Source organism: Zeus faber (genome assembly GCF_960531495.2).
Source record: "Zeus faber genome assembly, chromosome: 13".
NCBI classification, from domain to species: Eukaryota; Metazoa; Chordata; class Actinopteri; order Zeiformes; family Zeidae; genus Zeus; species Zeus faber.
Window position 1 is genome coordinate 18,685,639 of NC_137198.1, and position 13,642 is coordinate 18,699,280.

At 49.5% G+C, this 13,642-nt stretch overlaps 1 protein-coding gene across 3 annotated transcripts in view; it reads right to left on the minus strand.

The window, feature by feature from the left end:
- Positions 1-7,027: 7,027 nt before the first annotated feature.
- prkd3 (protein kinase D3) overlaps positions 7,028-13,642 on the minus strand; it is a 38,748-nt gene continuing 32,133 nt past the window's right edge. For all 3 annotated transcript variants that reach the window (XM_080011866.1, XM_080011864.1, XM_080011865.1), the window contains 8 exons: positions 12,037-12,089; positions 11,705-11,777; positions 11,483-11,589; positions 11,223-11,384; positions 10,386-10,484; positions 9,998-10,265; positions 9,290-9,375; positions 7,028-8,752 (listed from right to left, as the gene is read on the minus strand). In XM_080011866.1, coding sequence (XP_079867992.1) covers positions 8,579-8,752; positions 9,290-9,375; positions 9,998-10,265; positions 10,386-10,484; positions 11,223-11,384; positions 11,483-11,589; positions 11,705-11,777; positions 12,037-12,089 — 1,022 coding nt within the window. In that variant the 3' untranslated portion in view covers positions 7,028-8,578. The remainder of the gene's footprint in view (positions 8,753-9,289; positions 9,376-9,997; positions 10,266-10,385; positions 10,485-11,222; positions 11,385-11,482; positions 11,590-11,704; positions 11,778-12,036; positions 12,090-13,642) is intronic.

Genomic DNA, 13,642 nt, shown 5'->3' on the forward strand with positions numbered 1-13,642 from the left:
AAGTCGCACAGAGCAACACGGGGGGGAAAGTCTTGAGCATGCGATTTGTCAAAATAAAATTTAATAACGCGATAGCTTTTCTTTTTTGGGGAGGGGGGGCGTGGGGGGTGGGGGGGGTTGGGGGTGAGGGGTGTTTGCTGCCGCCTTGCCTGTGGTGACAGTAAACATTCCTGAGTGGGGTTGGAGTTTGGACTCGCCATTATCTGCCACAGCTGTGACAACGCCCGTTGGCCGCAGGTTTTGCGGGGCCGGCCGCGCTGTGTTTACCTGGAAATGAATCTGAAAAGCGAGCGAACTGGGAAGGCACACAAGCCGGCTAAATAAAAACCCAAAGAGCGGGAGCGTTTGGGAACGGGTGGGGAGGATGTCCGAAAGTTATTGCGCTGACCCCGCCGGGGCCCGGGGCGCAAACACTGCTAAGGATATCCTCAAACACGCACCTTTTGATATTGAGAGGAATGTCGCCGGGAATGCCATTCACCGTGTTTTCCTCCTATGTTTACTGTATCCACGGGCACGGCCCGAGCCAATACCTTTCCCTTGTCATGGTGAGGGACCTCCGATTCGTCAAACAAGGTGACGGCGGATCCGCAGGACCACAGGGGGAGAGTCGGGAAAAAAGCTACGGCGTCCCGTGCGGACGTGCGGTTTCGCGAGGACGGCGGGGGGAGAACGCGAGCGGGAGAGGTTCGGGGCGATTCAAAAAGTAGTCCGTCGCGAAAAAGACGAAATGTGAGTGTTGGAAGGGTCAACGACCGAAGATATGCACGCTGCGTAGCGTGTACGCCAAAAGCCAAGATGGCGCAAGCTTACTTGTGATGCCCGGGCACGCTGAGCCGCGTGAATAGGATGTGTATTGGGGCCAATGGGTTTGATATCACCAAATCAGCACATTGTCATTCATTAGCGGGCCAACCGCAGAGTCAATACACATCCACAGACCGAAAGGCAATTAAAACAGGGGAGGCCAGCGGTCCTATGTTAATTAAATTGCCAGGCTCCCATGGGAAGAGAGGGGTCTAAATATCACCGCAATCACACCCGTGCCGTAATCCATTATGAGCGGGCGGCCACTTCAAACTCCGCCGCCGCGCCGCTGGGGCCCCCGTGTCAGCGCTGACGGGAGGGCAAACTAGACTTAATGACGCGCTCGACACAGTTAACAACCTCCCCACCGCACGGCGTCGGACACAACGCCCGAACTGATTCCATGAAGGTATCGTCTGAAACGCGTCACCGATACGGCCGTCGTGTCACCGCCGCATCCGTCTTTCGGAGGGCTCTCGAGAAAAAAACGCGCGCGGGCGCATCTCGATTCTATATCTGCCACTGGCTTTTGGCCCATTTCCTTTTTCCATCAGTCAGTCTGTAAGCCTCATATCTAGTGCCGTCTTATCTGTATTCCGGGCTGATGGGGAATTTCAAGTTTGGGATTACCTCTGACTGCTGACCCAAAGCCATCTCAGACATCGGCCAGCCAAGCACTTTCATTATCCGCAGCCTTTGCTAAGCCCGCCGAGAAATTTTCACAGACCGCTGCACGGGAACGCGCCAGTTTATTTTATTTTTTTTTGGACTCAAATAAAGCTCTCATGCCACTGAAGACTGGGACGAAACAAATTAAAATATAGATCAGAATTAGAAATGCATGGATTTGTATCTGAACCGCTCTGGAAGCATTAAGTAGGTGTCTCCTTCCTGTATGGACTGAGGGGCCCATCCATATGCAGATGGCTGATTTGTAATGTTTACCCAGGACCATAGGGAGTGCCGTCCACTCATGAAGAGGGCTGAAAGGGGGCTGCCGGGGTGTCACCCCAGGAACCTGGCGGTTAAACCGGCCCCTACCGGAGCGACAACATAAGTGTCCAATCTGTGTTTGCTTACCCGCGGACACCCCTGGCAGAGTTCTGGGCAGGGCCCGTAAATTGTGCCTTTTTTTTTTTTTTTTTTTTCACAGGCCCTGACAGCTAACAGACCGTTGGGAACAGAGGCCCAATGACACGGCCACTCAACAGATTAGCACCTCATCAGCCCCCCGCAGCTTCGAACAAATATGGTCCCTGACTCCCGTAAAACACAATGGGGCCGCCACTGCTAAACAGCCCCCCGCCAAGAGAGCCCCCCTACCCCACCCAGCCGCAAAACTTCCTGGTCTGTTCTTTCTGATGGCCACAGCTGCATCCAGGAGGCCTTTTTTTTCTAGACCCCGGCCCACCCCGACACCAATTGGCAAGATGTGTGTATTTCAGGTGAGCAAATATTGCCACTTGCCTGAGAGTTCAATGGCCAGCCCTTTGAGGGGGGCGGGAGTGGGGTTGCGTATTGCGCCCGCCTGCTTTGCAAGACGGCTTGTATGGCCCCACACAGCAACCGGTCCACAGGACAGGTCAGGGGAATTCTGGAGACACAGCTGGAGTCGGCAAAACAAACAGGAGCCATATAGCTCATCTGCATTTTCCCAGACGAGGAAATCAGCCCCGGCTTTCATTTCCTCTCTCCCCGAGCCTTTAACGACAAAAGGACGACCCTGCGTCCCCATCAACTGCCACACAAACGTGCACGCACGCACGCACGCACACACACACACACACGCGCACATGCACACACGCACGCGCGCGCACACACACACACACACACACACACACACACACACACACACAGCTCTGATCCCCCTTCCCACAATACACAGCCTGAGACCCTCACCTCAGCCTCAACTCATTCGAGGCATCATTTCCCATCTCACCACAAGCATATACGTTTTTTTAGTTTTTTAGGTTTGTTTTTTTTTAATGGCGTGCCTGCTCTGGAAATAGGCCGTGGTAGAGCCCCCAAGGTTCAGATCATTAGGCAGGCAGTCGGCAAACAGGCCGAAGGAATTGAAGGTTGATCTTGTCAACCGCTCGCCGTGTTTTGGTTTCCTTTGTCTCCAATCCACATAGGCGGAGGTATAAATGCCCTCCCGCAAGCTGCATTCACGTGTCATCCGGGCCTTAATGTGGAAAAAGCAGATAGGGGGAAAATAAATTATGTTCTGTGAGATTGTATTACAGATTACGGGGGTAGCGAGTTTCTTGGGACCTAGGCCCCCACGCCCACAGCAAGGGCAAAGCAGGCAGCAATACGACTTCGAGACCATGCGCCACGAGGCAAACACAGTGACATGAAGTCGCGGCATCCTTACACAAGCCTTTATAAACAGTTGATGAATACTGCGTTTATGTTTCTTTTATGTTTATTTATTTGTTTAGTTATTTATTTTCGCGGCGATGTGCGGCGAGGCCGAGCGGGAGCGTCATGGGTCCTAGCGGGTCCACCACTGCCCCCCTTGGACCGCCACCTCCTTGGACCGCCACCTCCTCGGACCACCACCTCCTCGGACCACAAACTTGAGCCGGGCAGCTAGGTGTCAACCCAGCAAGTCATTTCTGAGATGAACGACGGATGGCGGATAAAGGGCGGGGCCGCAAACGAAGGAATAGAAAAGGAGTAAAAGGGTGGAGGAGGGTGGGGATCGGGTAAAGGCCGGTGGCCCACGTCTGTAGGGTCAACTGTGTATTAGGATTAAGAGGTGTCTGGCGATGGTGAGGACCACCTTGACCCCCCTCCCCACACACACACACACACACACACACACACACACACACACACACACACACACACACACACACACACACACACACACACACTCCCCTCTCCTCACACCGGAAGTCAAACAACAACAACGAGGGTGGGTGAGCCCTGTCCTGGGAGGCCTTTTACTCTAACGCAATCGCAGTGAAATGGAACCGACCCGCAGAACAAACAAGATCTCTCGCATCTCTGTCTCTCTCTGTCTCTCTCTGTCTCTCTCTCTCTCTCTCCCTCTCTCCTCTCTCTCTCTCCTCTCTCTCTCTCTTGGCCAAAGCTCGTCTGAGAGATGAGGTGTTTTTTTTCCTTCTCTGTTCTGTTTGTTTGCTTGTTTGGTCTGGCGCCCATGGGCACCCAGCATGGAGGAGAAGGAGGAGAAGGAGGAGAAGGAACGCAGATGGAGACGATGACTGGAGATGGGGGGGGGGGGGTTAGGAGGGTGGGGGTGGTTGGGCGGGTGGGGGGGGGGGGGGGGGTGCAGGACATACAGGCCTCCCCTTGAGGTGACGAGGGACCTGCCGAGAGACTACAGAGCAAAGCTGCTCGACAAACACGCCCCGAGACGTGGGGATCCGGGTGACAAAGAGAGATCACTGTCGCTGATCCTGCGGTGGATGTTGGTTCTGACACGCGTCCGTCTGCCCGTCCGTCCGCCCGTCCATCCGTCCGTCCGTCCCCGCCGTCTCCCCTCCGCCGAGGACCTCTAATGTCAACTCTTTAAAACTTTGCGTAAGTCCACGTGTGGTCTGGATCAAACCGGTCGGAGTGCGATTGTGGCATATCTGTTAAGCTCCCTGAGGTACGCGGGGGAATCGGGAATTGGGAAACCCATCCGTTTGAAGGGCCGGGAAGAGTGACTCTCCCCGTGAAGGAAAAAATATATCATTTATTTCAGTCATGCACGGATGTTCATAGCGTTGGAGAGTTTTAAGAATTATTCCACTCCATTAACAGACATTCATTTATGTAGTGCGACACCCTCTGGCTCAACGCAGAACTGCACCTCAACCTACACTGATGAAACAGAGAAACATTTCATTTGGTTGTGATGCATCATGGATCCAAAACTTTGAGTCGTGCATGAAGCTCCGACTTGTTATTTTAACTTTACTTTAAGGAGCAAATACTGAAAGAATAATTTTACTTTACTCTAGAATTAATTAACTTATTTACTGACACACCTTTTCAGGACGCACATGTAGCTCCCTCTGCAAAGCTCCATATCTCCCATCTCAGAGATGTCTGTAGTGACATTGCCAACGTATACTGTAGTATGTAGTGGGCATGCACTGATATACAGTATTTATTCGTTTTGGAGACTTTCTTTTTCCATTTTGCAGTGAATACATTTCCATTTTGCAGTGAAAATACAATAAAATAAATACCATAATAATAATAATAATAATAATAAAAAATCCTATATCAAAAACTAAAGTCATGCCTAAAATTTGAACACCACGGCTGCCACCAGAAGAGGGAAGTGTTGCACATTTATATGTTTCAGCAATAGTAGATCAACATATTTATAAGATTATATTTGGAGAAAAACGTTTTTGAATGCACTTCTTTTTTTTTTACGACACTCAAATGAAAGCAGCAATGACACAGAACGGCTGTCAAGTTGGTAAACAAAATGGAGATGGAATTTTGTAATTGAACAATGAAAATAGAATGGTGGAAACTACGAGGAAAATGTAAGAAGCAGAAATCAAATCGGAATCTAATGATCTCTGAATTGAAATCAAACTCTCTTTATTAAGGGAGCCGATGCCGCGGGCTCCTTCGGGGTCACGTAGGGCCGAGGCTGGTTTCAAGGTGATCAGCAAAAAAACCTCACAACAATTCCAAACGCGCAACCATCAGAGAGATTCTGGGGAAAAACATGATTGCAGTGGTTTCCCCCCTTAAAATCCCTGTTTATACAGGCTGGGGATTACCTCGAAGCTTTTGATTGCTACCAGAATAAAAAAATAAAAAATCACCAAAACCGAAACATGAGCAGATTAGGGCGGGAATGACTTTCTGCACAAGCCTTTAAATGCCTTTGTTTGTTTGGGGACTGGATCTGAACTAGTGACTGTGGACATCAGTGGTAATACACTTCAAATATGTATCAATGGTTAAAGGATCACTCCGCTATTATTCAACCCGGGCCTCCAAAGCTCACAATATTGTCAGATGGTCTTTCATATGTTACATCGAAAATAAATGGTCGAAAACCCTGCGTTTCATCCGGTTTTTCAGTTTTTTATTGACCATTTTGAAAAACGCAAACCAGCTTTTTTCTATCTTGGCTATAGCTGCACGACGGCGTAAGAGACCAGAAAAAGGAAGTTGCGACCCTTCCTACTGGCAACCCACTGTAGCCAACATCACACTGTGGCCGCATTGCAGCAAGCGCAGATGTAGTTCTACACAAATGTGAAACACATTTAAACACTTAAAACATGTTTGAACAAAGTACATGTTGGGGGTTTTTTTTTGGATTAAACGTTTGCCCCATTGGATTGCATTGAGGCTCAGTGAGAAGCTGCAGCAGAGTTTGTTTCTCAAAAGTAACGCGCTCATTGAGGTCGAGCTTTGAACAGGTAGAAATGACGGGAGCAGACATTTTAATGGGGGCCAGGTCGAAAAACATCAAACCTACATGTGCTTTAATCTGTATTATTTTAGAAGGCGGCGCAGCCCCCCCCCGCCTGCTCCCCCGGGGTAACGGGGTCGGTCGCCCCGCATGGGGGCGATCGCATCCTGAAGTCGTTCAGACGAGCAAGATAACAAAGCGGTCTTGAATACCCTCCTCGGCTTCTTTAGGCGGAGGACGACGTAGTTCTAAGGGCTCCTCTCATCAGCGGCCATTAGGACGATAACGTTGGAGCGACCCACCTGTGGTCAGCCAGGAGCATCGTCAAAGGCTGGAGGGGAAAACACACTTCAAAGAGGACATCTGTCCGTTCCCGATTGATTATGGTCAGCTGCACCTTTACACAATAGGCCTATTGAATAGCACCGCGGTGCCAGCGCCAGACGGTTCTGGCGGAGCGGTTCCGAGTTAACTGTCGGGGTCTGATACTTGAAGGGATCCTACGATAGCGTTTAAAGCGATTCATTTCAAAGTTCCCCCCGACCCCCACATCACCACCACCCTCTTTAACTATGTCATTACTTCCTTGTGGCGGGCGAGCGGCTCGCTGCGGTGCAGTAATCACATCCAGCTGCCATGAATGGGGTTTGACACTCACACACGCAAACACACACCCACACACACACACACACTAGGTCATGCAGTGCACACAGAAGGGATACACACATAAAAAGTGAGCAAAATGAATTCGTTTGAATAAATGAGGCACAGAGACATGAAGTGAAAGAAGTTGGGAGATTCTTGCGTATTCTCGGTTGAGAAGTTGAGTCTTTATTCCACTGTTATGTACTGAAATATACAAAACACTCGACACCTGCCAATCCAGCGGCAACACAGAGAGGAAAATGACGACAGGGAGAGAGCGAGAATCCTGCTCCCGAGACAAACCGGGGGGAAATACCCACGATGCCGTGGTGCTCTCCTGAACCACAGTACGGGAAGATCCGGACCGGGGAGAAAACTGTGTTACAGCTAACGGCCTCCGAAACCGATAGAAAACTTTTTGTTCTGTCGTGTCCAGCTCGGCCGTCTCCAGAGGTTCAACGAAGAAACCGCTCGGCGTGCGCGGAAGAGTCGGGCCGCGCGCACGCGCCCGAGGGAAGTCACATTCAAACCGTGGAAGTAGCACATTACAGGGCGAGACACAAGGACGGCGCTCAGTACGCGAGTGAAGAGTTTAAAACCTTCTCCGACAGTTTCCATTTTTAGACTCAGAACTCTGGCTCCATTGACGCGATTGTGCTTTATTGATACTACACCTTCCTCGTAGTACATTTCATTCGACACTTCAGGGTTATGGACCTCTTTTCCAAAGGCAATATGAGACATACCAGTTTTGGTTTTAGTTGCCCCTATATGTGGCCACGACATTATGGCCCTTTCCTCATAAGCGCACTATTATTCTCGCCAAACCCAACAGAGGCTACTTAGAACGATGCCATGTTGGACCCAAATGTGTTTTTTGGGGAATCGGGAAAAATGAATAGAGAAAAAAGGAGCTAATGATGTGTGGGATTTTCCAAACTGAACAACCATAAACCTGGCAGCGAGACGGACGTACTTGCAAATAGTAGCAGCAAATAGTGTCTTCGGCCAAAGTTGAAACCGTTTTGTTCAATGGTAGTATAGTGCAAAAGAAAACCGTCCACGATGAGTAAAAACATGTAAAACATACACATAAACACAGATAGTTCCAGTTCGGACGAGGGCGGCTTCACAAACAGTCTGGAAATCGATAAAAACACTGAAACTACATGAGGGCGGTCCACCGTGCCGCTCATCCTCAGCGGACACTCTGTTGATCCCTTTACTCCTGGGGTAAAACTCTCTCTCATCCTAGAGGCATATTATTACTCAGGATTACCTAAAAATTGCTTCAACGACAGCTATTAGGCTTCAAACTCCCGTATTTCTCAGCTTGTATTATCGGCCTTTGAGCAAAGAAGTCTAAGGAATGTTTTGATATGGTGCAAATAGAATGGAAAAAAAAAAAAAAACAACAACAACAAAAAAACAAAAACATCTCTCCCAACAGTTGATTGGATGTGGCTGTGTCGGGGCGACACTCGTTTCTGCCGCTCCTTCCTAGCAGCGCACGAAACTTTATTGTCTGGCGGGTTTTCACCGCTTTTTTAACAAGCCGCGGTGACGCTCGCCCCGACCAGCCCGCCCTGCTTCACCCCTTCGAGAATCCAAGAGTTTTTGGAGGGGGTCGATCCGGCCGCCGGTCCCAAACGCTCCTACGTGGTGCTACATATCTGGCCTGGAGTACACACACACACAGTGTATAGTAAGTCCAGCGGGCCGCTAGGGGTCCTCGTCCATGTCGTCCAGGTTGGGCGCCATGATGAAGTGCCGGGGGCAGGCCAGGCCGTGCTCATCGGCGTGCTCCTCCCAGCGGGCGTCGTCGCTCTCGTGCGTGATGTAGCGCTCGCCACGCCGCGTCTCAAACTCCCTGAGGTCCAGCCACGTCTGGTAGTCCTGAAGGGGCAGCGGCGTGAGAGGCAACGGTGAGTCCAATGCGATGCCGCGCCACGGGTTGAGTAAAAGACAATGTGCAGCTAGCCGGTCATTATCGAGGTGTCTTGTATCAATCTGAAGAGGGCTATTTTGTGATAATGACCGGGGGGCTGTACATTATTCCGCTTAGTACACGGCTACTGATGAATAAAAAAATACATTAAGACATTAATGTATAAGACTAACGCTGCAGCAACCTATTATCAATGTGGAATTGGACATTCACCGCATTCATCCCTTCAGGTCTTCCACTGTAGGTTCTATGTAGCGTCACAAGATGTCGCCACTCGCTAGTGTTAGCAAGAGCATGTAGGTGGAGGAAAACCAGTCGGAGAAATCGTTGCCCGTGACAATGGTCATTACTAACAGACGGGCGGTCATTTATTTAAGAAACAATCTGTCTGACCGCTGTCCGTTAATAATGACCGCTATCAACCAATCAGGATCGGGTATACCACGGAGCCGCATAATAATATAGGACAAATCCATGTGATTCACCTGTAACCAGGGATGACTGAGTGACTTGTCCACACTGTACCGCTTCCTCATCTTGACTTGGAGAAGATTGTTGATCAGATCTGTAGCTGTGGGGGGGGGATTAGTAAAAAATAATGCATCAAGTGACGCTGAAGGCTTAGTGTAAATAACATATTGGGCACCAGTGCATAGTCTTCAGTAATCCTTAAAGAAATCCTTAAGAAATTGTACAGTTTTGTTGTTTTTTTTTTCATTTCGAGTGAGTACCTTTTTTCCCGTCTCCTCTCACTTCACAAGAACTCAAAATCATTCACAATCAGTTGAATTTCTTTTAAAGTAATAGTAGAATTTTGATAAAAGAATTTTGAGCATTCTTCCCACCTCTGTTTATTACCAAGACAGGAAACCTAAGCTGTGAGTCACATACGGTAGTTGCCTTAGCCATTTGCATGCCCGCCCTCATCATGCGCTTACCCTCTAGAGCATTGAAAAATCTAAGAGTATCTTCTGCATCTGCATCCTCCCCCTCGCGCAGTCTAGAGACTGCACTGCGCGAGGGGGAGGCTGCCGATTCTGTCAGACATTGATCTGAACCGCAGACAGAAAATAAAGTGGCGGGAAAGGTCAGGCAGGTCCAGATGCGTGGGCGGGGGACTTGAGATATGAGTCTAAACGCCGAACGCGCCCACGGGCGACCGCCTCCATCGCCCGCGGGGCCTGTCCTCTCACCCTCGGCGGAGATATCCTTCCAGGGCGTGGGCGGGTACATGAAGGCGGCGTTCTGGATCTGGTCGTTGATGTCCTCGTCCTCGTTGAAGGGGAAGGTGCCGCTGAGACTGACGTACACGATGACGCCCACCGACCACATGTCCAGCGACCGGTTGTAGCCCTTGCTCCTCAGGACCTCCGGGGCCAGGTACGCCGGCGTGCCCACCACCGAGCGCCGGAACGACTTCTCGCCGATTATACGGGCGAAGCCAAAGTCGCAGAGCTTCACCTGGGTAGGGGGGGGGGCAAAGGATCACGTCGGGAATTCCAACCGCAATACAAATTGTGAAAAAAAAAAAAAAAAAAAAAAAAAAACAAATGCGGGAAATGCCGCAGCAAGCGCGCTCACCTGGGGAAAGGGCTCCGCCGACGCCAGCAGGACATTCTCGGGCTTTAGGTCACAGTGGACTATGTTCTTGAAGTGCAGATGCCTCAAGGCCACCAGGATCTGTTGCAAACGGAGAAGCCACAAAGTCCAAATTGAGCGACGATATTCCCTCGTCGCAGCACTCAGAACGCATCGCCTAAACACTGTTCTGCTAGCGTTGTTAATGTGGTACAGTCTACAATTACAGCTAAGCGGCAAAGGGCTGTTGTATAAGCCCGCTGATGCCCTTAAACAGTTCCATCTTGACCAGTGCCTCGGCGTGCGGACACATGATCTCATCTCATTATCTCATCTGTATACACTCGGCCTCGCGTAAGCTGGCGCAAGGCGAACGTTTGGCCGCGGCCTCAAACCCTGAAAACCGCAGTGTGCCTGGCTCCCCGGGACCCGACCCTGGCTTTGACAGAGCTCTTCTTGGCCACATCAGAGCCGGGGCCGTTCGGCGGCTAATGGGACTGTTGTTAATGGCCCTGCCTCTGTCTGGAAGCAGGGGAGGGGGCGGGGGGGGCGTCGCTGTCCCTCTCTCTAATCAGGCCGCAAAGCCACCAGAGGCCTGCGGGCTGTAATCCACGGGGCAGAGAGGAGGCCGCCAATCAGCCAGCACCATCACAAGAAATAAACAGCCCCCGGGAGACGGGAGACCTTCGCTACCGACGCCAAACACACCTCCAAAAAAGAAAAGAGCCGGTGAGAAAAGGGGCGCCAAAGAGAGAGAGAGAGAGAGAGAGAGAGAGAGAGAGAGAGACAGAGAAACCGACGGCGGGAAGGAGGGAGAGAGAGAGGGGACAAACGAGAGACCTGAGTGACTAAGAACTTGGTGATGCGTTCGGGCAGCTTGCTCTTCTCGCTGGACAGGATCATCTCCAGCATGTCGCCGTGGAGCTTCTCCATCACAACAAACACCCGCTCCGGCGTCTCGAACATGCACTCCAGGTTGACGATCCCCGGGTGGTGCAGGTTCTGCGGGAAAAGGCAGGCGGGTTACCGGGGGGGGTCCCATCGCTACTCGGAGGCGCGACTTCCGCTTTTGTTCCCGTGCTCTTCCGGCGTTTCGCTACCTGCAGGATGGCCACCTCGTTCCTCAGCTGGCTCTCCTGCTTGGTGGGGAACCTCATCTTATCGATCACCTTGATGGCCACGTCTCTGCCGCTCTTCCTGTGTTTGCCTTCAAACGTTTGCGAGGGCGCGTTACCAAAGACGGGTGAAAATGTGAGCTGGCACTCAATCTGACGGAATGTATTACGCATTATCAAACCAAACAAATGAGGGAAGGATCGTACCTCCGTACACAATGCCAAACTGGCCAGATCCCAGCACCTCATCAGAGAAGATCTGGTACACTGAGGCAATATCCTGCAAAACACCCAGAAGAACGCACTGATTACCACATTACTAATACATACCTTACCTCAAGTTTTTTTTAAGTGTATACCTCAATGCCTGAAACTATCTATAAATAACCATTACACAATCAACAGTTTGGACAAATATTGATTTTTGCATTGATCTCTGACCCTGAGAAAAAAGGCGGTTTCTCTCTGTGCAAAAGGTGGAACCTATGCAAAGCCTTTTTTTTCCCCCGCCCAAAATGCAACACCGAAAGCCCGCTCACCACATTCTCCTGGACCTGGCAGTTGGAGACGGAGATGCTGATGGACAGCTCTTCTAGAGTGGAAAAAAAAAAAAAAAAAAAAAATGCAAACACCACATTGCGGATGAATGAAGCATCTTTGTGAATCCTTCTTGTTTTTACTCGTTAGCTTTAACTTCTCACAGATGCTTTGAGTGAGTCACGTCAATTCACAAAGATGCAGTTTATTAAAGAATAAAGTGTGCCATGAAAGGTGATATGGGAAGTTATGACTGAATTGTGAAGTTATGCTGTTAAATCACATGCAGTTTGCTTTAGCTAGAATGTTGTGAGTCATTTTGCTCGGCCGTTCAGCGAAGAATGGAGAGTTAAGTAAAACATTGTGACGGTTTACGTTCACATGAATGATGGGATAGAACGAGTACATTACAAACATTTAATTATCCCCATCTCAAACCCTATTCCCGCTGGAGTGGTTTCAACTGGGGACAGAAGTTCCTAATAATTGGTTTGTAATGTGGTTTGTTAAGTAGAAATTCCACAACAATTCCCCAAGTATCTACTATGTTTCAGACACAGATGTTCTATATTTATTAGTCTTGTTTCAATTTGCATCTTTCGAAATTCAGGGTAGGAATTGAATATGTTTTTCCTCAAGGAATTTCTCCCGCTTTTTCATAACTTAAAAAATGTCACTTCTCTCACGTCAAAAAACGGCATAGTTGTTTCCAGACACAATAAATCACTACAATTCAACATAAAATGATCAAAGTCTCTGTGGACTGAGATAGATAAGATATACAAGCAGCTGCTTTTTCAGACTTTTTCTCATAGTCTGTAAATATCGGTGATTCCAGACTTCACTTATGCTTATTCCCCACATGCAACACAGACGGGGGGGAGTAATTCACAAATGACATTAAGTCCCCCGCGTCAAACTAATCCTGTGCGACTAGCGTTTAATTTTGATTGCTCGTACAGGTAGGACTCCACGCAAGCCGCACGCGGTCAGTGCACGGCTGGTGTTCATTCGAGTTCGTGGTGGTTGTTTCTAGTCGACCTCGGCCGCTAAAGGACATAACCTCTGTGTGGATGCCCGAAAAATAAAGGCTGTCACCACAGGGCTTTGGCTCAGGAATAATCCTGATCTGCCCCATTGGTTCAGGTGGCGCGATGCGCAAAGCATAAGTGAATTGTCCATCGCCGTGGACAAACGTCCGTCGCCGTCATCTTCATCATTACAATCACCACCAATACCCAGCAATGCTTATTGTGAACCTGTGTGTTCTAAATGGCTTTTGGCCAGAGGAACCTGACGGGACCAGAAACAGTCAGTTTCAGTTTGCTCAGATCACAAGTGAAATCTGATCACTTTCGTTGCATATCGTCACCAATCTACAGTTGTACCGACAGCACTGCTCCAATCAGTTTGAAGTGAGAAAAAAACATCAATAAGCTGAAATAAGCTGCAACACCACAGAACGAACCGACGACATGCGTTAACAGTGCGACCTTTAGACAATACAAATATTCCGAGAAAGCTTTTGGGGACTTTGTCAGAGGCAGTCTCGTTTCCGGAGGAAACAACACAAATTAAGTCTGAAAAAGATTGATGGCTATCTATAAA